At 66.3% G+C, this 26042-nt stretch overlaps 1 protein-coding gene across 1 annotated transcript; it reads right to left on the bottom strand.

The window, feature by feature from the left end:
• Positions 1-711: 711 nt before the first annotated feature.
• NR5A1 (nuclear receptor subfamily 5 group A member 1) lies at positions 712-20330 on the bottom strand. The gene is made up of 6 exons (XM_045572066.1): positions 20210-20330; positions 19948-20089; positions 17359-17984; positions 8950-9069; positions 7669-7816; positions 712-1258 (listed from the first exon to the last, which is right to left on the bottom strand). Exons 1-6 carry the CDS (start codon positions 20309-20311, stop codon positions 1011-1013), a joined length of 1386 nt encoding a protein of 461 aa, XP_045428022.1. The 5' UTR covers positions 20312-20330; the 3' UTR covers positions 712-1010.
• Between the last annotated feature and the right edge of the window lie 5712 nt (positions 20331-26042).

The raw sequence follows: 26042 nt of genomic DNA on the forward strand, positions 1-26042 counted from the left end.
CATGTCCCTGATCTGGAGACCCGTGCACCCTCCCCAAGGTCACCTGCATTCCCACCCAGAGCCTCTGGGCCCCACAGGGCATCCTGATGGTCATGAGGCACAGCTCTTCTCTGGACTGGGGTGGGGTCCCAGCACCACCGGCCGGGTCCTTAGGACCAGGGTGTTTGGGGAAAGACCCATGGGCTATCCTTGGTGCTAGCCCCGAACCCCAGCCTCCATCCTCAATCCTGCCCCCCTCGCCATACACACCTTCCAAGGAGAATCTCGATTCGAAAACAAAGCCAAAAACCTCTTGCCTACTGCCTCGCAGACTTGCAGATAAATAGCGGCCTGGGCCGGCCAGCGGGGGGAGGGGCTAGAAGGCTGATGGTGCCAAACTTCTCCGGTGAGAGAGGGATAGAGCGATGATTGTAGCAAAATTCTTTCCAGATAACGCCCTCCCCAGCGGGAGTCGAAGGGGGCAGAGGACTAAACGGGAGGTCTTTCTGTCCTCACCATCTCCCCGCGTCCTCTGGTCCCTGTTCCATTTGCAAACTGTTATCCCCAGTTTACAAAACTAGGGCCTCCCTCCTGGTCCCTGGGAAGGGTTCTGGAGACCCGCCCGCCCCTCTCCCCCAGGTGATGTCACTCAACCTCTTTCTGCTTCTGTTTCCGGGACAGGGCAAGGGATGACCTCTGACCCAAGGGACATCCAGGCCCACCGGGCATTCCCAAACTCCAGGACAGACAGCTGGGAGCGGGGAGCGGGAGGAGGGGAAGAGGGTGGCTAGCAGCCGCCACCTGGGGGCACTTGAGCGTCGGGCAAGTGCCAGCGGCTAGCGGGGCCACGGGGGCCACCCCCCCTCATTTCCCAAACACAGGGCTTCAGAGAGCTCAGGGGCATCGGCCTGCAGGGTGGGACTCCTGGGTTCAGCATCATCAAATAAACCATCCGGAGGGCTGAGGGGGTGGCCGTGGCCGTGAGCCCTCCCGCAGCCCCGGTCCAGGTCCCGGCCCCGCCCGGCCCAGGCTCAAGTCTGCTTGGCTTGCAGCATCTCGATGAGCAGGTTGTTGCGGGGCATCTCGTTGCCCAGGTGCTTGTGGTACAGGTACTCCTTGGCTTGCATGCTCAGCGCCCGCACCTCCACCAGGCACAGCAGCAGCTGCTGGAACTTGTCCCCGCAGTGCGGGTAGTGGCACAGGGTGTAGTCGAGCAGGGCGGCGTTGGCCTTCTCCTGAGCGTCCTTCACCAGGCTGTGGTTGTTCAGGAACTTCCCTTCTGCGGAGGGAGGAGCCCCGTCAGCACCCTGCCTTCATCACGTCACCGCCCGGCAGCCCTCTGAGCCCCCAAGTCCTAGGCTCTGCCGCCGTCACCGTCAACAAGGCAGGCAGCTTCCCCGTCACCACCCACCCCCGTCCCCGCCGTCACCACCGCGGCTGGTGACCTCTGCCCCCATCATCCATCGCCCACAGTGACATCCCTAAACGCGGCCACTGCTGCCACCATCGGCCGAGCCTTGCTCATCCCCATCCCCACCGTCACCCTCATCGCCACCACTGTGAGCACCACCGCCGCCCGCAGTCCCCGCACCCACATCCCTGTGGCTGTTACAAACACATCCCCCACCGCCCGACCACGCGCACGCCTGTCGCCGCCAGGACTGCCGCCGCCCTCATCACGGCGGTCACACCTCCGTCCTCACCGAGACCACCACCCACCTCGCCGGTGTCTCCCTGGCCTTTTTATGCCACCTCTGTGCCAGTGAAGGGGGCGGTGACAGTGACACCTGTTTCACAAGGCGGGTGGGAGGACTCAGGGGGCTGATGGGTGGAAGGTGTTCAGGAAACAGCGTCTGAGCTGCAAGAAGGCCCAGCATGGCCGCTGGGCCAGCTGTGACCCTCCCAACTCTCCCCACAGCCCTGGTCATCGCCGTTCCCATCCCCGAGGTCAAAACCGTCCTGTCCCCATCGTCCCCAGGGTGGTCGCCACGGCAACCCCTCCCGGCCCTGGTCACCACTGTCCCCATCACCGGGGAGGACCGTGTGCGCGGGAGGGTCCCACCTCAGAGCTGCGAGGCGTGTGCACCGGGGGCCCATTCCTGAGGGGGACGGGCTCTTGGGTCTACCTGCTGGCCTCCAAGAGGCTCCAGTCCCACCAGGAGGCCCTCCCCGGGCCCCCGGGCCACGGGTGCCCACGACAGCGGTATTCATGGCGACGGGGAGGCGGCCAGGAGGTAGCAGTGAGGGAGCAGAGAACACAGAGAAAATGGGTGAGTCTTTACAAGCAGGAGGCTGAGTGGAAAAACACAGACCAGGTAGATCCGGAATGAGGTCTATAAGGCAGAGCTCTCTACATAAATTAGCAGTGCTGCGCACAAAGCCGGCAGGTTACGTAAGAACAGGGACAAACAAGAGGCTACACGCGAAGGAAGATGCATGCCCGTGGCAGGGAGCAGGGCCAGCGGTCCTTCGTGCCGCGGACAGAGGAGGGCGGTCAGTGCACCCCCACACCCAAGGTCCAGTGCAAAGACAACAACAAAAAATGTCTCAAATCCCAGCCCCATCCTTTAGGAGCAATGCCCCTCCGGGCCCGAACGGCCTTCTTCCTCTGAAAGGCGCCGCGCCCGCCTGGCAGGTGCAAGGCCTGCGCAGGCCCCTGGCCCCGGAGTGCGGGCGAGGGTCAGCCTCCTGCGCTGAGTCCTCATCCCTGCTGGGGGGGGGGGGTCCTCCCGCTGTGCCCCGCCTGGAGGCTGAGGGAGGGTCAGCGGGAAGCCACAGGACTGGCTCCTCCCCCCAAATCCCAGCAGGGACTCGCCCGGGGTGTGGCACCCAGAGGCTCAGAAGATGGCCGTCTGCCGGTCCCCATCCCCTGTGCCCCCTCACCCCCAGCCAGCCCCACGGCTGCGGGGGAGCCGGAGCCAGACGGGCGGTGGGAGCAGCCCATGGCCCTCCTAATCCCTCTTAACACCCGCTGCGCCAGGGGAGCGGGAGGCTCCTGGCAACCCTGATCCCCGGCCGCCCCCGTGTGCCCGCCGTGGCCGGTGTTGTCCGAAGTTGGATTTAGGGAAACCCGAGCCGGGCCCAGGGCGTATGGCAGGACCTGGCCCCGATCCACCCCCGCTGCCACCCCTCCCTCCCTGCAGCGAGGAAGCCAGGGTCACCCTCCGCCCTGGCCCCCGGATGGCCTCCGTCCATGAGGCACCTGTGCCACGTAGACAGAGTTCCCTCTCGTCCACAGAGACAGGGACTCCAGCCCCTGCTCGCTCTGGGCAAAGGTCATGGGAAGCCCCCCCCCCCCCCCATCTCTACCTCCCCACCTAGTTCCATCCCTCTTGCAGCCTTTTTCCATCTCAACACTGTCCCCTCTACCTTCACAGCCACCTCCCCCCCAGGCTGGCAGCTCTCCTGACATTGTCTCTGACAATTCACAGTAGGGCTGGGGGTCCAGGGGAGGGTAGGGACCAGCTCAAGGCCACACAGCAGACGGGCCCAGAGGAAGTAGCTGGGGGCGGGGGTGGGGGGTGGGGGAGTGGCTAGGATGCTGCAGTAGAGGCAGGCGGGGGAGGGGGCAGGAGGACCAGCCGGCTTTTCCCGGATTTACTGTTCTCAGCGGCACTGCACCGGGGCCAGCAGGGCGGAGGACCAGCCGGTGCAGGACAGGCAGGCCTCAGGGACAGCCCCTCCCAGCAGCGCTGAGGGTCCAAGGCTCTCTGCCTGCCGGGCACCCACCAGACCCCTTGATCTCAGCTCAGGAGCGCCCCCCAGTGCAGGGACAGTGGAGTGTGTCTGGGACAGAGTCCGCATTCAGACCCCATCTCCCTGGCTCCAAACGCTCAGAGCGAGCGGGCAGGGACGGGCTCCAGCTGGGCCTCGGTTCCCGGAGGACTGGACATGGTCACTTTGCGTTTCATCCAACCCAGGGTCCCATCCGAGACCTCCCCCCCGGCTCCCGGGCCTCCCCAGGGAGGCCACATTCGGCTCCAGACTCAACCTGGTGGCCCTCACCTTGGAGGAGACCCTTCTCCCAGCCTCCCAGCACCCCCCACCCCCACCCAACAGCACTGCGTGAAGGTGTAAGGGAGGCACCATCCTTCAGCGTACAGCACGCCCTTCGCCCACCAGTTGAGGGGCAGCCCTCACACACACCTGGAGGTGCCCCTTCATGGGTCAGGGGTTCAGATCCCCACCCCACCTCCAGCTGGGTGACCTCGGGCAAGTAAGTCCCTGCCCCCATCGGAGCCTCGGTTTCCCCGAGGGTCTGCAAAGTGGGGGGGGGGGGTCGACCAACCTCTGCCTCGCGAGGGCCCCAAGGATAGGACCTCATCTGGGTGCCCAGCCCTGGCGCGGAGCTGCCGCAGCTTGGAGGGAGGGACACACCTTCGAGAAAAGTCTGCGTAGCTCCCGGCAGCCCTGGTGGTGGAGGCGGGAGGGGGCCAGGAGATGGCACCCCCCACCCCCCATACACACGCCGCCTCGGAGAGCAGCCCGCTCGCTCGCTCGGCGGAGCCGGGGGCCCCCAGGTTCTCAGAAAAGCCCCCTTTTCACGGTTTAATTGAATATTTGAATAATCCTTTCATTCCAGCGAGGCATAAAGAATGTTGTCCCAATAGCGGTGACTCAGGCAGGCGCCCCCGCGCACAATGGCCCCTCGAGTGGGCTGCTATTCAGGCTGCCTTTTGTTGGCGCGGAGCAGTGGGTAAATTGCAAACGCTTAAGGGAATGCTGCCGCCGCCGCCTCAATGGAAGTCAGGAAATCGAATGTTAGGTCAATCCATTAAGCTTCGATTAAGTCCTCCGCGGAACAAAGCCTGCCGGGCCATCTTCATAAACACTGCGATTGCCAGGAGAGAGGCACTAATTTTAATTAAACCTCCTTACCTGCCTCCTCGCCTGCCGGAGCCGGCTATTTAGACACCAAATGGCACCCTTCTGCGGAGGCAGGCGAGAAGGAGCGCTGAGTGGGTGGGAGGGGGAGGGGGGGGGGGGGGACAGGCATCACCCGGGTCCAGGCTGCCCAGCCCAGGAAGGGGGATGCCCACGGGCCAGCTGGAGGTCTGGGGACCCAGCTCTGGTGGCCATGGAGGAGCCCCCTCTCCCTGCCCAGACTCTGGGCACATCTCCCCAGATTTCTCCACTCGGCCCTCCCTCAGGGCGCAGCCCCGGCCCAGTGCCAGCCACACCGCGTGCAGTCAAGATGGAGACCGACTCGCTCACTCACTCACGCCATCCATTCACTGTTCATTTGCTCATTAACGTGGTAACGATGGTGATAACGAAGGCAATCCTGACACACGTTCCGGGGGAATCCTCTCACTCAGTCCTCGGAGCAAATCAAGGGTTATGAGGATGGGGCAACAGAGATGTGGCAAAAGAGGGGAGTGATTTGCTCCAGGGCACACAGCCTGAGAGAGTCCCGATTTAGAATCCAGATGGTCCGTACCTGGTCGCCATGGCTAATCACCACCCCATCCTGCCTGGCATGAGTGCACACACTGCACACGGACACCACACACACACACACACACACACACACCCCTCCACCACCCCACGCCTCCAGCCTGGTCCCACAAGCACTGTGGGCTCCTGGCTCTCAGGCCTCAGCTGCCTCCTCAGGAAAACCGGAGGAGGGTTGGCGTGAAGGGGGCCGGGCACTCCTGACTCTGCCTGTGGCGCCTCGCCAGGACGGGGAGAGGGCTGGGTCCGCTGTGCTGTCCTCTGGGCGGATCTCCTGCCGGAGACTACAGCTCCACTGGACCCGCAGCCCCCGCCCGGCCTGGGCCTTGGTGGAAGGGGCCGGGGCCATAGGGCATGAAAAGCCAAGACAGGCCCCCCTTCTGCAGGGTGTGTCCAAGGACAGACGGAGCCCTGGACGGCAGCACCCCTCCACCCAACCTCCCCAGGACCTTCCCGGTGGCCTCACAAACCACCCAGACCGCCGCAGAGCCCGCACTCCAATGCCGAGTGCCCCGGCTCCCAGGCAGCACCCATGAGTCCAAAGCCCCCATCACCCTCCCCCGTCACTCCCCATCACACTCAGTCTCCACACTGTGCGCACAAAAACACGAGCCTGCACAAATCCACCGTCTGCACTTGTGTGAAAACAAAGGCACAAACACAAAGGGACGCACGCAAGTGCACGCATGCATACACACACACACACACACACACACACACCAAGCTCCTGGAGTCTCCCCATCCCCAACCACAGCGGTCCACACCTTCAGCCGGAGCCAGTCCCCAGAGCCGCCGCTCTCAGCAAGGCTGGGAGGAGGGTACCCCTGGAGGCAGAGGAAGGGGGGTACCCCTGTGGGAGCCAGCTTGGCCTGCGCCCCTGCAGCTCCTCCAAGGGCCTCGGGTCCCGCTCCGCGCCGGCTGCTCAAGATTCAAACCTCAGCTCCACTGTGGCCGTCCCCTACCAAACCCTGCACCCTCGCCGACACGCCCTCCGGCTACCAGCCTGTGGGGTGAGAAGATCCAGCCCGGGCTCCCAGGCCCGTGGCCATGGACTGAGTACAGTCAACACGTCTCAGTCGCCCCCTCCCAGCCCACTTCTTTCCGACGCCCCACTCTTGGGTAGACACCCTTTGCCAGGCTGTGCCTATGATGCCATCTGCCACAAAGACTAAGTCTCAAGCCAAAACCGGTTTGGCTCAGTGGAGGGAGTGTCGGCCTGCGGACTGAAAGGTCTTGGGTTCAATTCCAGTCAAGGGTATGTACCTTGGTTGCAAGCACATCCCCAGTGGGGGGTGTGCAAGAGGCAGCTAATCTATGATTCTCTCTCATCGATATTTGTAACTCTATCCCTCTCTCTTTCTCTCTGTAAAAAATTAATAAAATATATTTTTAAAAAACACACAAAAAAAGCCGAGACTGGTTTGGCTCAATGGATAGAGCGTCGGCTTGGGGACTGAAGGGTCCCGGGTTCGATTCCGGTCAAAGGCATGTACTTTGGTTGCGGGCACATCCCCAGGAGGGGGTGTGCAGGAGGCAGCTGGTCGATGTTTCTCTCTCATCGACGTTTCTAGCTCTCTTTCTCTCTCTCTCCCTTCCTCTCTGTAAAAAATCAATAAAAATATTTTAAAAAAAAATAAAATAAAAATAAAAAAAACACACACACAAAAAAACCCTAAGTCTCAAAAAACGAAGTTAAATATTTTAGCCGTCACCTTCTTTCTGCTCATCGCCTCTCTCCTTGAGAGGTCAGGTCAGCCCCTTGCGGAGAGGGATTTGGGTCTTTTTGTTCACTATCCTTGGTGCTTGCCCAGGGCAGTTGCTCGGCAAACGTTTGTAGAGTGAATGAATGAATGAATGAATGGGCAAAGGTGCTTGGGCCCCAAAGAGCTCAGAGTAAGAATCTGGAGGGCGCTCTCCCCCCAAGAACAGGGACAAACAGGCACCCCAGGCGGAGGCCAGGGAACAGAAGCCCCAGGAGCCGCACGGTGTCTCCTGGGGGGGGGGGGGGGTTGTGGTAGGGGCACTGCTCTCCCCTTTCCGCTGGGAATCCCCCCAGGGCTCAGGAGCGGTCCCCATCTCACAGGGCCAGGCCTAGACATCATCTTGGCCCGCTGGTCTTGCAGAGAGAGAAACTGAGGCCCAGAGAGACAGCAGCCCCCACGGTAAGAGCAGGTCTCTGCCCCACGGAGCCCCCCGACGCAGCCCCCTCCCTCAGGGCGGGCCCCGGCCACTCACCGAGGCTGAAGAGGATGAGGAACTTGAGGCAGACGAACTCCTGGCGGTCCAGCTGCAGCGCGTGCAGCTGCAGGACGAGCTCCTGCGCCCGCAGCACCAGGCTGTGCAGCAGGGAGCCCGCCTGCGCGGCCACCGTGCTCAGCTCCACCTGGGCGGGCAGACCGGGGTCAGGGCGGGCGCGGGCGGGCGCTCTCAGCGGGGACGGGGAGGGCGGGGGGGAGGCCTCCGGCGCAGGCCGGGGGTCCGTGAGCCCAGCTGTGGAGCTGCCACACCCGTGGGACCAGCCTTCCCCTGGCCTGACACCCAGGTGAGGACTGAGGATGGGGCCAGGGGGACCAGGGCCTGCCTCCCATGCCCCCACCCGCACCGGGGCATCTGGGAAGCCTGCTCCTCCTTCCCCGTGCCCCTGCGAGGTGCTCCGCGCTCCGCCAGGTGAGGCCCTCTTCCCTCTGTCTTCCTCCTCCTCCCACCCCCCAGCTGGCCGTCCTCCTGCTGGAATGGTGGCCGCCAGGGGCCCAGCATCTGAGCCATGGGCTCTGCCTCACTTCCTCACCGCCATCTTGCCCCTTCCTGTGCCCCTCACACCTGGCTGTGTCCTTCCCACTAGAATCTGTCCCCTTGCTCTCTGCTCTGTCTCGGGAGTGTCTATGCCCTGGACTCCCATCCTAGTGCTCTTAATCCCCTGCTCTAGGGGGGTCCAAATTCTGACTATGTCTTTTTGGTGTCCAGACCCCTCTGCTCGTTCACTCCCTCCCTCCCTCCCTCCCTCCCTTACTCAGGATTTAGGGCCTGCAAAGGCTTGCCCAATCTAGCCCTTAACAACCTCTCCAACCTTATCTTTTAACCTTGTGCCCCACCGGCAGGGTCCCCCAAACCCACAGTCCAGCAAACCAGTGGTTCCTGGTGGCTCAGGAGTTCCCAGTGCCCCTCTCAGCCTTCCCCCACGCTCTCCCCTCTGCCTGTGTGGAGATGGGGATCTCCCCCATACCTCTCACTGCCTGGTTCCACCATCACTGCGTACCACCATCACCTCCTCCTAGCGTCTCCCCAACCCTCCCCACACCCCTGAGCTGCTTCCCCCAGAGCAGGGCTCCCAGAGGCTGCCTCCTCGCAAGGCCACGGCCAGGGCCGGTCAGAGGGAGGTTGGACTGGTGGGCATCCGTGAACTTGGGGAAACGGGCCAATACCCAGGGTGCCAGGGCCAGCCCTGGAGAGACCCGGGACCTGCCGTGGCCTCTCTGGGAGTGCACCGGGGCTGGGGCAGGGCGCAGGGTCCGTCACCTCCTGCCCGATGACCAGCAGGATGCTGTCCTCCTTGCCGTGCTGGATCTGGCGGTAGACGTGGTCGAACACCAGCAGCTCGCTCCAGCAGTTCTGCAGCAGCGTCATCTGGTCGGCCACCTGCAAGGAGGCAGCGCTGGGGGACCCGGCCGGGGACCGCCCTCTCGCCCCCTCCTCCTCCCGGCGCTCGGTGCTGAGGCTCCGCTGGGTGTGGGACCCGGGCGAGCCGCTTAACTTCCCTGTGCCCAGCCTGCCCATCTGTCTACGCCATCAACGTGTGGCAAGGCTCTAGCGAAAGAACAGGAGGGTCCGGCTTCCGGCCCCCGCTCTGCCTCTTACAAGTTGTAGGACCCCCTAGCAAGTTCTGTAACCTTTCTGGGCCTCAGTGGTCTCATCCGTAAAATGGGTAGAGTAGGAGAACGTGGCCTGGCCCGCAGCACTCAATAAATGCCGGTGCGCGTAAGCCACGGAAGTGCTTTGTGAAGGACTCATTCGAAGGCAAGGGGAGAGCAACGTTAATTTGAACTTGAGCCCATCTGTCCGGTGGTCGCATCTCTAGCAGCTCCAATCACTCACGAGGAGGAAACAGAGGGGTTTCCCTGGGCCTGCAGCAGGGCCCTCGGGCTCAGCCCCGGGAGGGGTCGGGTAGAAGGCAGAGGTCTGACATCTGAACGGCACAGACGCAAGGGCGGGGACTGCCCTGGGCAAGCGTCCCCGTGCTCTGGGGAGTCACGCATCCACCATGGCAAGAGGGGACACTCAGAGCTCGGGGTGGGGCTCAGAGCCATGCGACGCCCCGATGTAAACCACTGCTTTTCAAACGAAGAATCTGCCAGGTGGAGGGGGTGAGGGAGCCTCCCGGAATCACAGGCCAGGGCACGACTCCCCACAGGGACAAGCACCGAGCCCTCCTGGCTGCTCAGAACCGCCCTGGGGCTGCAGGTCACCCTGGGAAGACCCAGCACAGACCCTGCTCCCTCTCAGCCTCTGCGGCTCACCAGCCAGCCACCCCCTCCCAGCCGGCCCCTCTGGGCGCCCTCCCGGACGCCGCCCTAGAGCGAACACAGACCAGGAGAGCTCGCAGTCGCTGGAGCGCGGCTCCACAGCCCTGTGAGGGGGGGGTAACTGTTGTCCCTGTCTATGGAGAGAGGCCCTGAGCCCACAGAGGGTCGCACAGCTCTGTCTGGCTCCAGACGTGTGCTCCCAGCCACCCTCCACATCCCTCACCATCCTCTGGATGTGGCACCTGCCACACCTGATGGCATTATTCATGCCTGTCTCCCCAGTACCCGTGGGGCCTGGGAAGGCAGGACTGGGCCCCCCGAGGAGGCATCAATGAGCAGTTGATGGACAAGCATGTGCTCCTCAAAACAGCCGCAGAGAGCACAGGGGCGCCCCCCAACCCGAGGCCCGAGGGGCCGGGCAGCCCCTGGCCTGAGCTTTCTCTTCTGTGGGAGAGAAGCCCCTCCTCCTTCTGCTCCCTCCCATCCTGGGGGCAGTCCTGGGCCAAGAGCAAAGCGAGCAGCAGGATGTAGTCAGGCCTCCCCGGCTGCCCCCTCCCCAGCGCACGCGGCTGCGGACAGGAGGGGCTCAGTCTCTGTCCTGCTCTGAGCCCCCAGCCTCCCTTCCCCACCCCATCTCCATGTCTCTCTCTTCTCCGGACCACGCTCTTCCTACAGCCCCATTATTGTCAGCAGGAACCCAGCCGGGGTCCCCTGCTCAGCCACAGCTCGCTGGGCGGCAGGGGCCGGGGAGAGGGAGACCCGGGCGAGGGTGAAGCATGAAGCCTCCTTGTCTTGCCTCCTCTGTCCTCCTCTGTCCTCCACGTGGCCAGGCCCACAGAGCTGGCAGCAAGCCTGCCCAACCCGTCCCAGGGAGGGGGCAAGGCTTGGTGGGCGCCCACGACCAGGCCCGGCCCAGCTCAGCCAGGACCCCACCTCTGCCCTGGCAACGTTCGGCCCCCATTCCAGAGGACAGAGAGGCTTGGGCAGCACAGGGAGCACGCTCTGCCCAGATGCCCCGGACTGGGCTCATCTCCGGGGGGTAGGGCTGGGCGAGCCTGGGAACTGCCTGAGGCCCAGTAGCTGGGGCCAGCCCAGGAGTCACACTGGCCCAACCCGGGTGACCCTGTTGGAGGCAGAGGAGAGGGAGGACGCGCAGGGCTGGGCTCTGCCCCCCACCCATGGGGCCCCGGGAGCAGACACCCTTGTGCTGGGATGGAAGGAGCAGGAGGTGGGGAGAGGGAAGAGCCCGAGATAAGGGGGAGCAGTAGGCGATAAGCGGCCGGAGCCTCGGGCGGAAAGCAGAAGGGGTCAGGGTGACCCGGCTGGCCAAGCCCTGCAGCAGACTGTGCCCAGACCTCCGGCCCGGGTGGGGTGGCCCTGCCCAGCGGGCCGAGAGGAGCCGCAGGGGCGCAGGCGGGCAGCATGGTGGCTGAGCTCCCTGGGCCACACACCCATCTCTGCTGACTTCCTGTCCCTTTGGGTCAGAGGAAGCCAGTGACATCGGTCGGAGAGCTCAGAGGCCGAGCGAGCTTTCCTGCCAGACTTCTCCCTCCTGCGTCCCCTCAGAGGACAGATGGACACATAAAGACACCAAACTCCGCCCGCAGACGGACACACACACACACACACACACACCCTCCTCTTTCCATTAAAATAAAAACACCAGAAGCCGCAGCCGCAGGCCGCTCCATGGGAAAGCAGGTGGCTGAGAGGCTCACTTAACCAAAGAGGGTTGGTTTCACCTTCTACAAGTTTCTCCCAGCCCTCCCCGCCGCCCAGGCCCCGGGGTCCCTCGCCAGCCCGGCCCGTCACCCAGCCCACCACCACCCATCCCTCCTGCTGTCCGCCACCACCCACCCCTCCTCCCGCTGTCCGCCACCACCCATCCCTCCCTCCTGCTGTCTGCTACCACCCACCTCTCCCTCCTGCTGTCCGCCATCACCCATCCCTCCTCCCGCTGTCCGCCACCACCCACCCTTCCTCCCGCTGTCCGCCACCACCCATCCCTCTTTCCGCTGTCCGCCACCACCCACCCCTCCCTCCCGCTGTCCGCCACCACCCACCCCTCCCTCCTGCTGTCCGCCACCACCCATCCCTCCCTCCTGCTGTCCGCCACCACCCACCCCTCCTCCCGCTGTCCGCCACCACCCATCTCTCCCTCCCGCTGTCCGCCACCACCCATCCCTCTTTCCGCTGTCCGCCACCACCCACCCCTCCCTCCCGCTGTCCGCCACCACCCACCCCTCCTCCCGCTGTCCGCCACCACCCATCCCTCCCTCCCGCTGTCCGCCACCACCCATCCCTCCCTCCTGCTGTCCGCCACCACCCACCCATCCCTCCCGCTGTCCGCCACCACCCACCCATCCCTCCCGCTGTCCGCCACCACCCATCCCTCCCTCCCGCTGTCCGCCACCACCCACCCCTCCCTCCCGCTGTCCGCCACCACCCATCCCTCCCTCCCGCTGTCCGCCACCACCCATCCCTCCCTCCTGCTGTCCGCCACCACCCACCCATCCCTCCTGCTGTCCGCCACCACCCACCCCTCCCTCCCGCTGTCCGCCACCACCCATCCCTCCCTCCCGCTGTCCGCCACCACCCATCCCTCCCTCCCGCTGTCCGCCACCACCCATCCCTCCCTCCTGCTGTCCGCCACCACCCACCCATCCCTCCTGCTGTCCGCCACCACCCATCCCTCCCTCCCGCTGTCCGCCACCACCCACCCATCCCTCCTGCTGTCCGCCACCACCCATCCCTCCCTCCCGCTGTCCGCCACCACCCATCCCTCCCCCCCTCTGTCTGCCACCACCCATCCCTCCCTCCCGCTGTCCGCCACCACCCACCCCTCCTCCCGCTGTCCGCCACCACCCACCCTTCCCTCCCGCTGTCCGCCACCACCCATCCCTCCCTCCCGCTGTCCGCCACCACCCACCCCTCCCTCCCGCTGTCCGCCACCACCCATCCCTCCCCCCCTCTGTCCGCCACCACCCATCCCTCCCTCCTGCTGTCCGCCACCACCCACCCATCCCTCCTGCTGTCCGCCACCACCCATCCCTCCCTCCCGCTGTCCGCCATCACCCACCCCTCCCTCCCGCTGTCCGCCACCACCCATCCCTCCTCCCGCTGTCCGCCACCACCCATCCCTCCTCCCGCTGTCCGCCCCCACCCCCCCCCCCTCCCGCTGTCCGCCACCACCCATCCCTCCCTCCCGCTGTCCGCCACCACCCACCCCTCCCTCCCGCTGTCCGCCACCACCCACCCCTCCTCCCGCTGTCCGCCACCACCCATCCCTCCTCCCGCTGTCCGCCACCACCCACCCCTCCTCCCGCTGTCCGCCACCACCCACCCCTCCTCCCGCTGTCCGCCATCACCCATCCCTCCCTCCCGCTGTCCATCACCACCCACCCCTCCTCCCGCTGTCCGCCACCACCCACCCCTCCTCCCGCTGTCCGCCATCACCCATCCCTCCCTCCCGCTGTCCATCACCACCCACCCCTCCTCCCGCTGTCCGCCACAAATCTCCCCGGAGCCTTGACACTTAGCAGGCTGCCTCGGGGACGGGTATTTATGGGGCAGCGCTGACCTCCCTCCCAGCAGGCCCCGCTCCGGGCCCTCTGGGGTCCGATCGGTCTGGCGGTGAAGGCCAGCGGGCTCTGTAACTCTCCGGCCGAGCGGTCGGCGGGCCGCCGTCTGTCAGTCCGGGCTGACAGTTACTGCCGGGCGCGGGAACCATCTATCTGAGCAGCGAGCTCCCTGCCAGGCAGGGGCCTCGGGGCTGCGTGTCGGGGTGAAGGGATGTCGAGATGGGTCCTGCCGCCCCTCGCTGATGCCTGACTTGCATCCTCCCAGCCTGTCCTTCCTGGGACCTGTCCGGACAGGCTGGGCCTGCGCACCACCCCACACTGAGCTGTAGGTACGGGTGGGTTTCCACTCCCTGACGGGTATGGAGTTCTTTATAAACCCGGGGCCAGGGGGGCCCCTCCCCACGCTTCCTACACCAGGCCGTTTGCACACGTACCACCTGCTCGCACACCGCCTGCACACCCACCGCCTGCTCACCCACCGCCTGCTCACCCACCGCCTGCTCACCCACCGCCTGCACGCACTCCGCCTGCACACACTCCGCCTGCTCACCCACCGCCTGCTCACCCACCGCCTGCTCGCCCACCGCCTGCACGCCCACCGCCTGCACGCCCACCGCCTGCACGCCCACCGCCTGCTCGCCCACCGCCTGCTCGCCCACTGCCTGCTCGCCCACCGCCTGCACGCCCACCGCCTGCACACACACCGCCTGCAAACCCACCGCCTGCACACACAATGCTTGCTCGCACACGGCCTGCTCGCCCACCGCCTGCTCACACACCGCCTGCTCGCACACCACCTGCGCGCACACCGCCAGCTCGCACACCGCCTGCTCACACACCGCCTGCACCCACACCGCCTGCTCGCACACCACCTGCTCGCACACTGCCTGCACACACACAGGAAAGCACAGAGCAGCAAAGAAGCTGCAGGAGGAGAATGCTGCTCTCTGTGCTAAATGTCTACCTGCCTCACTCACTGAATCCTTACAACAGCCCCACGAGGTGGGATCCATTTCAGCTCTCCCCATTTCACAGATGAGGAAGTGGAGGCCTGGAGGAGTGAAGCCCAGAGCCACATGCCTGGAGAGCGGCAGAGCAGGGACGGGAACACAGGCCTCTCTGACTCTGGTTGTTGGTATTAATTCCAGCGCCCCTGTCAGGCCTAACAGGCCATGAAGTGTGAGATGGGAAAACGGAGGCTGAGGGACATCCAAGCGGAGAGACAGGATGGAGGAGGGGAGCCCCAACATCGGAGCCCCCAGCACCCCGACAGCTCAGCCAAGACCCAGGCCTTCTACTCAACGTGGGGACGTCCTTAGCGTCACAGGGAGCCGAGCGGCCTCGGGGAAGAGGGCGTGGGGTTCCAGCTGGCCTGGCCCATCACCCACTGGTCCAAGCTCTGCTTCTGGCCCTGCCAACCTCCCAGCCCCGCCTCAGGGGCCACCCGGAGCTCCCTGACACAGGGTGCCTTCCCCCCTCGGACCGCTGGGCCCTAGCTTCGCTAAGACCAAAGAAGCACAGATCAGTAAGCCTTCCTGAACTTCCTGAGGGCCGTCCACTCTCCCGCTGGGTGCCCTCGGCCCCTTCCCATTGCTCTCAGGGCCCTGGGCGCCTGTGTGGGCATCATCTGCGTGAACGTCTGTCTCCTCCAGTTTGACAGCCTCCTGGGGCCAATTCCCCAGTGCCTGACTCAGAGCCAGGGACCCCTTCGCTGCTGCTGAGCTGTATCCTGCCTGGAGCCAGGGGGATGAGTGGTCGGTCAAGAGGGAGGACGGGTCACTCAGCCCCGCCCACGTCGCTGCCTCCCCACCTGTGGGAGGTGGTCCTGTGGGGAGCGCGTTCTCTGCAGCCGCTGAGGGGCCCTCCGAGGGCTGGGCTGGTCCGTATTCGCAAGGCTCCCTTACAGAGGGCAGGGGCCACAGTGCAGATTCCTGGGCTCAATTCAGAGCCTCTGGGAAGGGGAAGCAGGAAGGTTTGGACCACAGAGAAGCCAGAAGCAGGAAAAAACACTCAGCAACGCTGGGACAAAAGCCCTTCCCATCCTGCGTGAAAACCCCCGAGAGACTAGGACGGCGGCCAGAGGAAGTGCCCTGCCCCTGGACCCAGGGTCCTGGAACGCTCCCTCCTCCTCCCGCTGCACCGGGGGCTCCTGGGAGGTCTGGCCTGGGATCCTCATCCCACCGGGGCCTCCAGCCACGAGGAGCAGGGGCATCCAAGCGGAGAGACAGGATGGAGGAGGAGAGCCCCAAAAGGGCATCTGGAGCCCAGGTTGTTCAAGGCCCTGCCTCTGGTCCCGTCCGCAGCGCGTCCTACCCACCCCATGGCTCACAGCACGGCCCCAGGCCTCAGCCGAGCTGGGCCCTCCACACCGATGGAATCACCGCCCGTTCTCGACTCCCAGAGGAACCCAGGCCCCCGCGCCAAGATGCCTCCATGCCCATCCTCACCTAGTCCGTCCCCCCCGCCCCCGCCCCGCCATGCCCAGCCTGGCAGGCAGCACCCACGGCCCATCCGGCCACCTGCCCCTGGAGGAAGCCCAGGCCCGAGTGGCGTCAGCACTGAACGCTGCTCAAGGCTGCAGTGGCCCCAGCGGGGAGGGCGACAGGTCCAGCTGTTTGCACCCAGCCCCCGGGCTGAGCAAGCACCCGGAGGCCCGAGCCCAGCCCAGGGTGGTCAGGCCTTGGCTGGATTCGGGTGCCTCTGAGGTTGGCAGCACATTCCGATCACAGGGAATCGGGGTGCTGCCAGGCCGTGGGCCCTTTAAACCACCAGGCAAGCCGCCTGGGAGGTTCTTCCTCGCCCGGCGTCAGTCCCTCCGCTGCTTCAGCTGCAGGTACCGCAGCCCGGGGGCCGGGGGCAGTGGAGGACGCCGGCCCCCTCTAGCCCAGTGGTCCACAGAGCCAAATACCAACAGTACGACGACTGACCTTTCTTCTGAGAGCCAAGTTTTTTAAACTTAAACTTCTCCTAACGCCACTCCTTCAACATAGACTCGCCCAGGCCATGGTGTTTTGTGGAAGAGCCACACTCACGGGGCCAAAGAGCCACATGTGGCTCTCGAGCTGTGCAGTTTGCTGACCACGGCTCTAGAGGATCAGTGGCAGGCCCTGCCATCTCCACCTGCCCTCTCCCTCGCTCCCCTCCCCCCCACACACACAAACACGCAGATACACATACATGGCACCACCATTGTGCACGAGAGAGGCAGGGACCATCAACTCCTTCACCTTCGCTGGGAATCGGGCCCATGAGCATTCCCAACTCCGACGCCAAGACCCCCGCCTCTGACATGTGAGGCCGGCAGGGACGGTGGCTTCTCCAAAGGGTAAGACAGGGTGGGCTGGACCCTCTCCTGACGGGGGGCGGTGGGGGGCAGCCCGAGACAGTCTCCCTGGACTCAGCTAGTCCTCTGGGCACCTGGGGTCTCCGAGGAAGAGAGATCGGTGTCTGTGGAGACCCCGACGAGGAGAGGGAAAGCTGAAGACACAAAGGGCTGGAGACACACAGAGAAGCGGAGAGAGAGAGCACGCCAAGGAGAGGGAGAGAGAAAGGGAGAAGGAAAGAAGGAGAAGGAGGCAGAAGTAAAAGTAGCAAAGGCTGTGAAAGACAGAGACTCAGAAAATAGAGGTGAGGGAGGGAGGAGATGAGTGGGGCGGCAAGGAAGGTTGCACAGGATCAGAAACACCCTCCTGCCTCCTGCTGCCGGACAGCGCCTTAGCCGGGGGGCAGGACGGCCCCATCCGAGGAGGGACGGAGACGGAGGCTTGGGCAGCCGGGAGGACACCCCCGATCCAGCTGCCGGACGGGTGGGATGAGGGACTCACCTCCAGCTCCTTGAAGACCATGCACCTGCGAGCCCAGTCCACGATGGAGATGAAGGTCTGGTCGGCCATCCGGCACAGCAGGCCGAAGGGCGCGGGCTGGTCGGCGCGGGCCTTGGCGGGCTCCTGCAGGCAGCCCAGGATGCGCGCCCGCACCTGGTCCTCGTCCGGCTCCAGCTGCAGCAGCTGCAGGATGAGCTCGGGCACGCCAGGCCCCCCGGAGAAGGGCTCCGGGTAGCCGTAGGGTGGCCCGGGCTGTGGTGGGCTGGCGTAGGGCTCCGGGTACTCGGACTTGATGGCACGGCCAGGGAAGGTAGGATACAGGTAGCCGGCCAAGGGCCCGTGGGCCCCGGGCACGGCCATGGGCAGCGCCTGGGCCCCAAAGTCGCCCAGCGGCCCGGCAGGTGGCCCAGGGGCCAGGCCCTTGGGCTCCGGCGCATGCAGGCCAGGGGGTAGCAAGTAGTCCGGGGCGGGCTGGGGGGGCGGGGGCACCCCCGCTGGGGGCCCCGTCTCCATCTTGAAGCCATTGGCTCGAATCTGTGCCTTCTTCTGCTGCTTCAGGGCCCGGTCCCGCTTGTACATGGGCCCAAACTTGTTCCGGCCGCCCCGCATGCGGTCAGCGCGGACAGCTGCGGGCAGAGGCGAGGGTCAGGCTCACCCTGTACAGGCCGCCCTCCACCCCACCCCACTCACGGATCTTCCCCAGACAGACCCGGCCGGGTCCCTCCCAGCTCCGCCCTCTGCCTGCAGGGGAAGTCAGTCTCCTCAGGGCAGCCCTCAGAGCCCAGCTCCCATCTCTAGGTGGTCCCTCACGTGACCCCGTGTTCTTTCCACTCCACCCGATTCATCTCTCCGCTCCTCCGCCGGGCACTTCCTCCGCCCTCCCTTTGATAGTCCTCAAATCCTTTTTGCCTCAAATCCTTTCCTTCTCTCCCGCCTGGTGAACACCCAGCCCTCAGGGCACCACCTCCAGGAAGCATTCCTGGATTCCCCCAGGCAGAATCCACTGTCCTAGCCCCAGATGCCCCGCCCCTTGCCCACTCTCATCCTGCTGAGTGGCCTCCGGCCATGGGGCCCGGGGCTGAGCACTTCTGGGGGCCAGGTCCCCGGCACAGGCACCGAAAAGGGAGTCGGTGTAAGGAAGTAGGCACTGGATGACTTTGCTTGCGGCTGAGGCCAGTATCCAGCTACTCACTGACGAGTTAACCCAGAGTTAACCCTGGCAAACCCTTGTTGCAAAATGGCTCACGTTGGCTTTCAAATGTGCTAGGGAAGGGACCTCCATTGCCAACAATGTCTGCCTCTGCCTCTGCCTCTGCCTGGCCAAGACTGTCACTAGCCAGACCGAAAGGTCGCATCTCTGAAGCTGCAGTGCAGCTGGGCTCCTGCTGGGACCGGGACCCCACCCTGGGCTCGAGGAGGAGGGAGGGAGCAGGAGGCAGAGGCGGAGGGAGAGGCGATGCTCAGCAAGGGAGGAGGCTTGGGGGCCTGCCCATGCTGCCAGGGATGGGCAGCCCCACCCTGAAACCTCAGGCCCTGCCAGGGGTTCCTGCCGCTCACAGCAACCAGCTCTCCTGGCCACTCAGGACCTGGATCCGGGGACATGGGTTTGAGGACAGGACAGGACTCCTTCCTCTAGGTCAAAGCGCGGTCCTATACCACCCTCTACCTCTTTGCACACAATATGCCGCAATTGCCTAATCCTCACAGCTTCCAACACGGTAACATTTAGTCTAATCCAGTGGTCGGCAAACTCATTAGTCAACAGAGCGGCAAACCGCAGCTGGGGAGCCGAATGTGGCTTGAGAGCTGGGGTTTGCAGTCTTCCCTCCCCTCTGAGCTGACAGCTGGGGGTGGAGGTGGGGAGACAAGGACGGGCTGGGACTGCTGGGGGCAGTGGCTCCCCTCTCTCTCCAGGTCTGGCTAAAAACATGGGGGTGGGGTGGAGGGGATCTCACCCTCTGAGAGAGTAAACTGAGAGAATTCTTGGGATGGATGGGTAGGCTGTACAGCCATGACAGACAGATAACAACAATGAAGGATAATAATATTAATAGCAAACCCGCTGAGCACTGACTAGGAGCTAGGAGCTATGCAGACCATTCCCTCACCCCCATCCAGTGAGGAGGGCACCACCACGAAGCCCATTTGCAGACCGGGAATGGGCGGTTCAGAGAGGAGTGTGCCTAATGTCTGTAAGGGACAGACCTGGGACTGGAGCTCCAGCCTCTGAGAGCACGGACTCAGGCTGGAGGTGGGTGTCCGAGTGGGTATTGCAGGCCAGTGCTGCTCGCTCGGGCCTTTGGGGGCCTGGGGTTCCCATGCCCACACTTTTTAACTCTACTCTGGCTGGTCCTGCATACACCCCTCTGGGCCAGAGCGGTCCGATCTTACCCCTTCCCAGGAGGCGGGCTCCAGTGGCCCCCAGGCCCCACACACCTGAAGAATGGGGGGGGGGCTCCCTCCCTCACCCCTCCTCCCTCACCCCTCCTCCCACCCACCCCACCTTCCCTCCTCTCCTCTCGCCTCTCCTCTCCTCCCCTTTCCTCTCCTGGGGTCCTGGCCGAGACCGCCGGGCCGTGGGGCGCGCACCTTCCAGACGCATCCCCACCGTCAGGCACTTCTGGAAGCGGCAGAAGGGACAGCGCTTGCGCTGCGTCTTGTCGATCTTGCAGCTCTGGCTCTCGGTGCACGTGTAGTGCTTGTTGTTCTGCACGGTCCGCTTGAAGAAGCCCTGGGGAGAGGGGGTCAGTGGTGGCCCCTGCGCCCCGGGAGCCCGGCCCGTCCCCCGCCCCACCGGCCCGCGCCCCGCCGGCGCCCGGCCCGCCCGCCGCGCGCCCCGCCGGCCGCTCACCTTGCAGCTCTCGCATGTGAGCAGCCCGTAGTGGTAGCCCGACACCTTGTCCCCGCACACGGGGCACAGCTCGTCCAGGTCCTCGTCGTACGAATAGTCCATCCCGCAGCGTCCGCCGGCCCTGGGGGGGGGGAGGGGGTCAGCGGGCGGGACGGCGGCCCCGCTCCCCACGGCGCCCGCCGCGTGCCCGGCCCGGGGCCCCGGACAGGCCCTGGGCGAGGCCGCGGGAGGGGGCGCCCCGCGGGGCCGGGCTTCCCCGGGGCTCCTCCGGCGCCGCCCCGGCCGGGCCCCCGCCCGGACCCTCGGATTCGATGTGCTTCGATCCGTATTCGTTCGTCTGTGAACAAAACCCCGGTTCTGAGAAAAGGAGTTGGGCTGGGCCGAGCGGGATCGCCGGTGAGCCGGGGAGCGGGCCCGGGGTCTGGGGGGACCGGACGGGGAAGCGGGGTGCGGGCCCGGGGTCTGGGGGGACGGGACGGGGAAGCGGGGTGCGGGCCCGGGGTCTGGGGGGACGGGACGGGGAAGCGGGGTGCGGGCCCGGGGTCTGGGGGGACGGGACGGGGAAGCGGGGTGCGGGCCCGGGGTCTGGGGGGACCGGACAGGGAAGCGGGGAGCGGGCCCGGGGTCTGGGGGGACCGGACGGGGAAGCGGGGAGCAGGCCAGGGGTCTGGGGGGACGGGACGGGGAAGCGGGGTGCGGGCCCGGGGTCTGGGGGGACGGGACGGGGAAGCGGGGAGCGGGCCCGGGTCTGGGGGGACGGGACGGGGAAGCGGGGAGCGGGCCCGGGGTCTGGGGGGAAGGGACGGGGAAGCGGGGTGCGGGCCCGGATTCTGGGGGGACGGGACGGGGAAGCGGGGTGCGGGCCCGGGGTCTGGGGGGACGGGACGGGGAAGCGGGGAGCGGGCCCGAGGTCTGGGGGGACGGGACGGGGAAGCGGGGAGCGGGCCCGGGTCTGGGGGGAAGGGACGGGGAAGCGGGGTCCCGGAGGGGCAGAGGCGGGGAACGCGCGCGGAGGAAGGACCCGGCGGCCGGCGGAGCGCGGTCCTGCGGGTCCGGGGGAACCGGGGAGACGGGGGAGCTGGAGGGGAGGCAGGAGCCGCGGAGGCGCGGGGACGGAGCGGGGAGATCGGCGGCACCGAGCGCGGGGCCCCGGGGAAAACCTGGGAGCCGGGCGCGGCGGAGACGCGGGTGGAGAGACGGCGGAGCGGAGGGACCCGAGGCGCCGGGAGCCGAGGCGCCGCCCGCGGGGGGTCGGGGCGCGGAGCCGCACAGAGAACCGCCCGGCCGGAGCCCGAGCTCCCCGGCGGGGCCCCCGGAGCCGAACCCGGACGGGGGTCGAGCCGGAAGGTGGGCAAACGACGGCGTCCGGCACCGAGGGCCCGACAGCGGGAGGCACGGAGCCCGCGGCCGCGCGGGGCCGGGGCGCAGCCGGTGCGGGGAGACGTCGGGCGGAGCGCGCCGCGGGGACGGCGGGCGGGAGCGGGCGCGGAGCCGCGGGCCGGGCGGCGGGCGGAGAGAGACCTCGGGCGGAGACCCCGCGGGCTGAGCCCGAGGCGGGGGCAGACCTCGGGCGGAGAGGAGAAATCAGTCCCCGGCGGCGAGGCGCGCAGGGCCCGGGCCCGGACCGAGAAGGGGCACGACGGCGGCCGCGGCCCCGAGCGCCCACCTGCGGCTCCTGCGCGGCGGCCCCGCGTCCTCCCGCGCGGAGCCCGCACCCCGGCCTCCGCCCCCGGCGCAGCGCCTTCGGCCCCCCACCCCCTGGGCAGCCCCGCCCGGGCCCCGCCGCGCACCTGGGACCGGGCCTCCGCCGCCTGCGCGCCGCGCGACCCCGCCGCCGCCCGCCCGGCCTTCTATAGCGGCGCTGCGGTATCCGGGGGCGGAGGCCGGCCCTCCCCACCCGCGGCCCGCGCCCTCCCCCGCCACCCAGCCCCGCTCCGCCTTCACCCTCCTCCTCCGGGCGCTCCCGACCACACCCCGCTCTCCTGGAGCCCGGGAGCCCCGGCGCCCTGGGATGGGGGCCGGGCGCCCCGGGATGGGGGCTGGGGGTGGGTGCCCGGCGCCCCGGGGTACGGGCCGGGGGTGGGTGCCGGGCGCCCCGGAGTGAGGGCCGGGGGTGGGTGCCGGGCGCCCCGGAGTGAGGGCCGGGGGTGGGTGCCGGGCGCCGGGGGTGGGGGCCGGGCGCCCCGGGGTGCGGGCCGGGGGGTGGGTGCCGGGCGCCCGGGCTCCCTCGGGCGGCGGGAGAAGGCGGCCCAGCTCGCCCGCCCAGCCCGGGGGCGGCGAGGGCCGCTCTGTAACGGGGACAGGGGTAGGGGAGACGGGGGAAGGGCGGGTGCGGGGGGCCGCAGCCAGGGCCCGGGTTCAAGGCGACGCACCACAGGCTCGCCCTGGGCCTGCCACGTGTCCTCACGAGAGACCTGAGCGAACCGCCCGCCTCCGGGACCTCAGTCTCCTCATCTGTGAAATGGGACCAAGGACTGGTGATCGTGGGTACGAACCCCCGGGGCGTTCGCAGAGCGCGGGCCCCAGCTGGGAGGCTGTATCCATCCGGAGACCCAGCGTCTCTCCTCCCCTGGCCTCAGGCTGCTCGGCGGGAAATGGGAATCACAGTCCTCTCGCCTGTGAGTTCCCCCGGGTGGGGAGGGAGGACCCCAAGCTACCAGGTGCGGGAGCTGGGAGGACAGACAGACCGGCAGGGCAATCTCCGGGGTCCCTTCCTGGGGGCGGGAGGGGGCTCCCGCGGCTCTGGGGACAAAGGCCCATCTGGGGAAGGTCCCCGTCACTTTTCTTTCTTTCTTTTTCTTTCTTTTTTCTTTTTTTTCCAGATGGAAAAAAATGAGGAAGGATGTCTCTCTCTGAGTCCTGCCCCTGCCCCCTCAGGCACCGAGGGTGGGAGAGTGTCAGAGCAGCCCCAGGTCATAAGCCAAAACCTTCAAGCGGAGAAATAGAACAATTACGCGCTGCAGCGAGGGCCCCAAAGGCCCAAACCTGCAGGCTCCTTCCCACCCGTGGAAGTGCCTGGCCCCGCGGGAGGCCCCGGCTGCCCTGCCCTGGGGGCTGGCACTTGGCGGTGGGACCAGAGCAGACCCCGTCTCGTCTGGCTCACCCCGCCCAGTGAAGGGGAAATCCGTGGCCCCCTTGCTGTGCAGGCGCTGGCTGGTCCCCTGGCTTCTCTGAGCCTCAGTCTCTCCGTGTGTGAAATGGAGAGTGGCCCTGGGGGAGGGGCTCTGCGGTGCCCATGAGATTGCGGACAAATGGTGGTGAGGAGGAAGGAGAGCGCCACAGCCCCCCACCCCCGCCCCCAAGCCCCTAGAAAGAACGGTGTTGGCCAGAGCTGGGGGGCGGGGGGCCTGTGCCTCCATCGGGAGGGGGGCCTGTGCCTCCATCGGGAGGGGGGCCTGGGAGAGTGGCCAGCAGGAGGGGCACTCCTCTGACGGGGGTGAAGGAAGCGGAGGGGCCAGGCTGCAGGGGTGTGGGGGAGGGTCCGCAGGAGGCTCCTCTGGGACAGAGCCCCCCCCCCCCCGGGGTCCGCTGGGCATGGCTGAGGAAGACCAGGCAGCGTACACAGCCTGGGCAGGCGGGCAGGCGGGTGGGGCCAGGCTCCACGCCCACCCTCCCCTCCCTCCTCACCTGGACTCTCCTCTTCCCGGGAGCCTCTTGGGTTGACCCTCCAGGCCCCACTGCACTCACCCCTCAGCTCTAGGTTCCAGCTCATGTGGGGAATCACAGCCTTTCTCCCCCCCTACCCCCCCCCCCCCCGCCACCTCCCAGCCCCCACCAGCCTGCCCAGGGAAGCACACATTGACCACAGACCCTGGACTGAAAGATGGACACTGGGGACAGACACACAGATCCACACAGAGACTCAGAGACACCACAGAGACAGCAGGCACGCAGGCAGGGAGATCCAGGGACCACAGACACGGACACGATCGCACACTGCTAGCCTGGGGCCAGCACAGCCCCGGGAACACTGGCCACCGGTCGGCCGCGGGCACCACAGACCCCCGTCCAGCCTGTCCCCCTAGGCCCAGCGCCCCCCAGCAGCAGCCCAGGGGGGAAGGGGGGTAGCATGGCGGGAGGGGAGGTCTGGGGAGATCCCTGACAGCCTCCCTGCCCAGAGCAGCGGGCACCGGGCACTGTGCAGAGCAGGCAGTGGCCGGGCCAGGCCGCAGGGAGGCACTGAGGAGGGAGGCTGGCCAGCAGAGGCCTGGGCCCAGGCCCTCACTTACGCAGCGGAAGGCGAGCTTTGGCGCCGGACGAGGGTGGACAGCGGGCACCGGGGGTCCAGCGGAGGCTCTGGCGGTCCGAGCGGGCGGCGGTGCCGGTGGACACCGGGACTCCTTCTCGCCGCGGCGGGCGGCGGGCGGACAGTAGGCTGGCCCTGTCCGACCGTCCTCCTCCTCCCGCCCTGGGCGGGGGGGAGGCCACCGGAGGCCCAATTGGTCTCTGCCCCCACGTGACTCCGCAGGCCTCTCTCCTTTGTTGGTGTTTCTCTTCATTTAGGTCTATTTTTTTTCTTCTTCTAAAAGAAAAAAATATATCCCTATCTCTCTGGGGGCCGCGGGTGGGGGTGGAGGCCAAGGCACCGCGGAGGCCTTGGCCAGCTGGCTGCTCCAGGCCGCCGCGGGCGCCCGGAGGCAGGGACCCCACGTAGGCGGGTAGGCAGCCCGCTTGTTAGCGACCGGGTGGGAGTGGGGCCTGATTTATGGGCGGCTCCCGCACCCGGCCTGCAGCCCGGCCTCTCTCCCCTCGCATGGCTACCTCCCTGGGCCTGGCCCGGCGGGTCCAGCCTGGCCCGGACGTAGGAGGGGAGTCAGGTAGGCCTGGGGGAGGCAGGTAGCCATGTGGGCCCGGCCTTTTCCCTCTCCCGGCGTGGAAGAGGAAGGAGGGAACCGAGGGCGAGCAGGTGAGCTGACTGGCCACCTCCTGGTTGCACGCCACCATCCACCATGGCTGCTGATGCCCCCTGGGTCCCTGGGAAAGCTGAGGCTGGGGCAGGGGGTTTGGCTACGGTGGCCCCAGGTTGGGGTTTTGTCTAGAACAGTGGTCAGCAAACTTCGGCTCGAGAGCCACGGCTTGTAGCTCTGTTGACTAATGAGTTTGCCGACCACTGCGTAAGGCATTACCCTTACCCAGAAGTTTTGACTTCGGGTTAAAGACGTTAGTACATTATTAAAATGGTTTTAAAATGTTTTTCCCTAGCGGTGGTCGGCAAACTCATTAGTCAACAGAACGGCAAATCACGGCTCGAGAGCCGCATGTGGCTCGCAAGCCGCAGTTTTCCGACCACTGGTCTAGACGGTCGGGCCTCCCCACACCTGGGCATGTCCCTGTCCAACCTCCGGGCTCAGACAGGTCCTGAGCAGTCCTGGGTCCAGGGACCAGAGTGCTCTGCTCTGTCCCCCCTGTCCCCTTATCCCCGTGCATGACGCCCCTCCTGTGCGTTCCTTCACCTCACGTTTACTGGGTGCGCGTTAGGTGCCATCGCCGGAGAAAAGGGGAGAAGAGGGAAAGTCTGTCCTTGGAGGACTTACCTCCCAGCCATTCATCCTGGGGCTGGCACTCTCTGCTGAGAACCCCTCCCTTGAGGAAACAGGCAACTCACACAGAGCACCTCACGTACCTGGCTTGGGACTAGACAGTTTTTCTGGGTAATTGAAGGCAACTGTATTTAAAACGGTGTGTCGCCCTAGCCGGTGTGGCTCAGTGGATAGAGCGTCGGCCTGCGGACTGAAGGGTCCCAGGTTTGATTCCGGTCCAAGGCATGTACCTTGGTTTTAGGCACATCCCCAGTAGGGGGGTGCAGGAGGCAGCTGATCCATGTTTCTCTCTC

The sequence above is a fragment of the Pipistrellus kuhlii genome, unplaced genomic scaffold, assembly GCF_014108245.1.
Source record: "Pipistrellus kuhlii isolate mPipKuh1 unplaced genomic scaffold, mPipKuh1.p scaffold_m20_p_43, whole genome shotgun sequence".
NCBI lineage: Eukaryota > Metazoa > Chordata > Mammalia > Chiroptera > Vespertilionidae > Pipistrellus > Pipistrellus kuhlii.

Bases quoted from the DNA above. Each gene is read 5' to 3' on its own strand.
- NR5A1 (XM_045572066.1), bottom strand. From the start codon at position 20,311: ATGGACTATTCGTACGACGAGGACCTGGACGAGCTGTGCCCCGTGTGC. The intron at 9,070-17,358 runs GTGAGTCCCTCA...GCCTCCTTGCAG, and splicing joins TGGTCTTCAAGGAGCTGGAG to GTGGCCGACCAGATGACGCT. The intron at 7,817-8,949 runs GTGACGGACCCT...CTGCCCGCCCAG, and splicing joins TGCTGGTCATCGGGCAGGAG to GTGGAGCTGAGCACGGTGGC.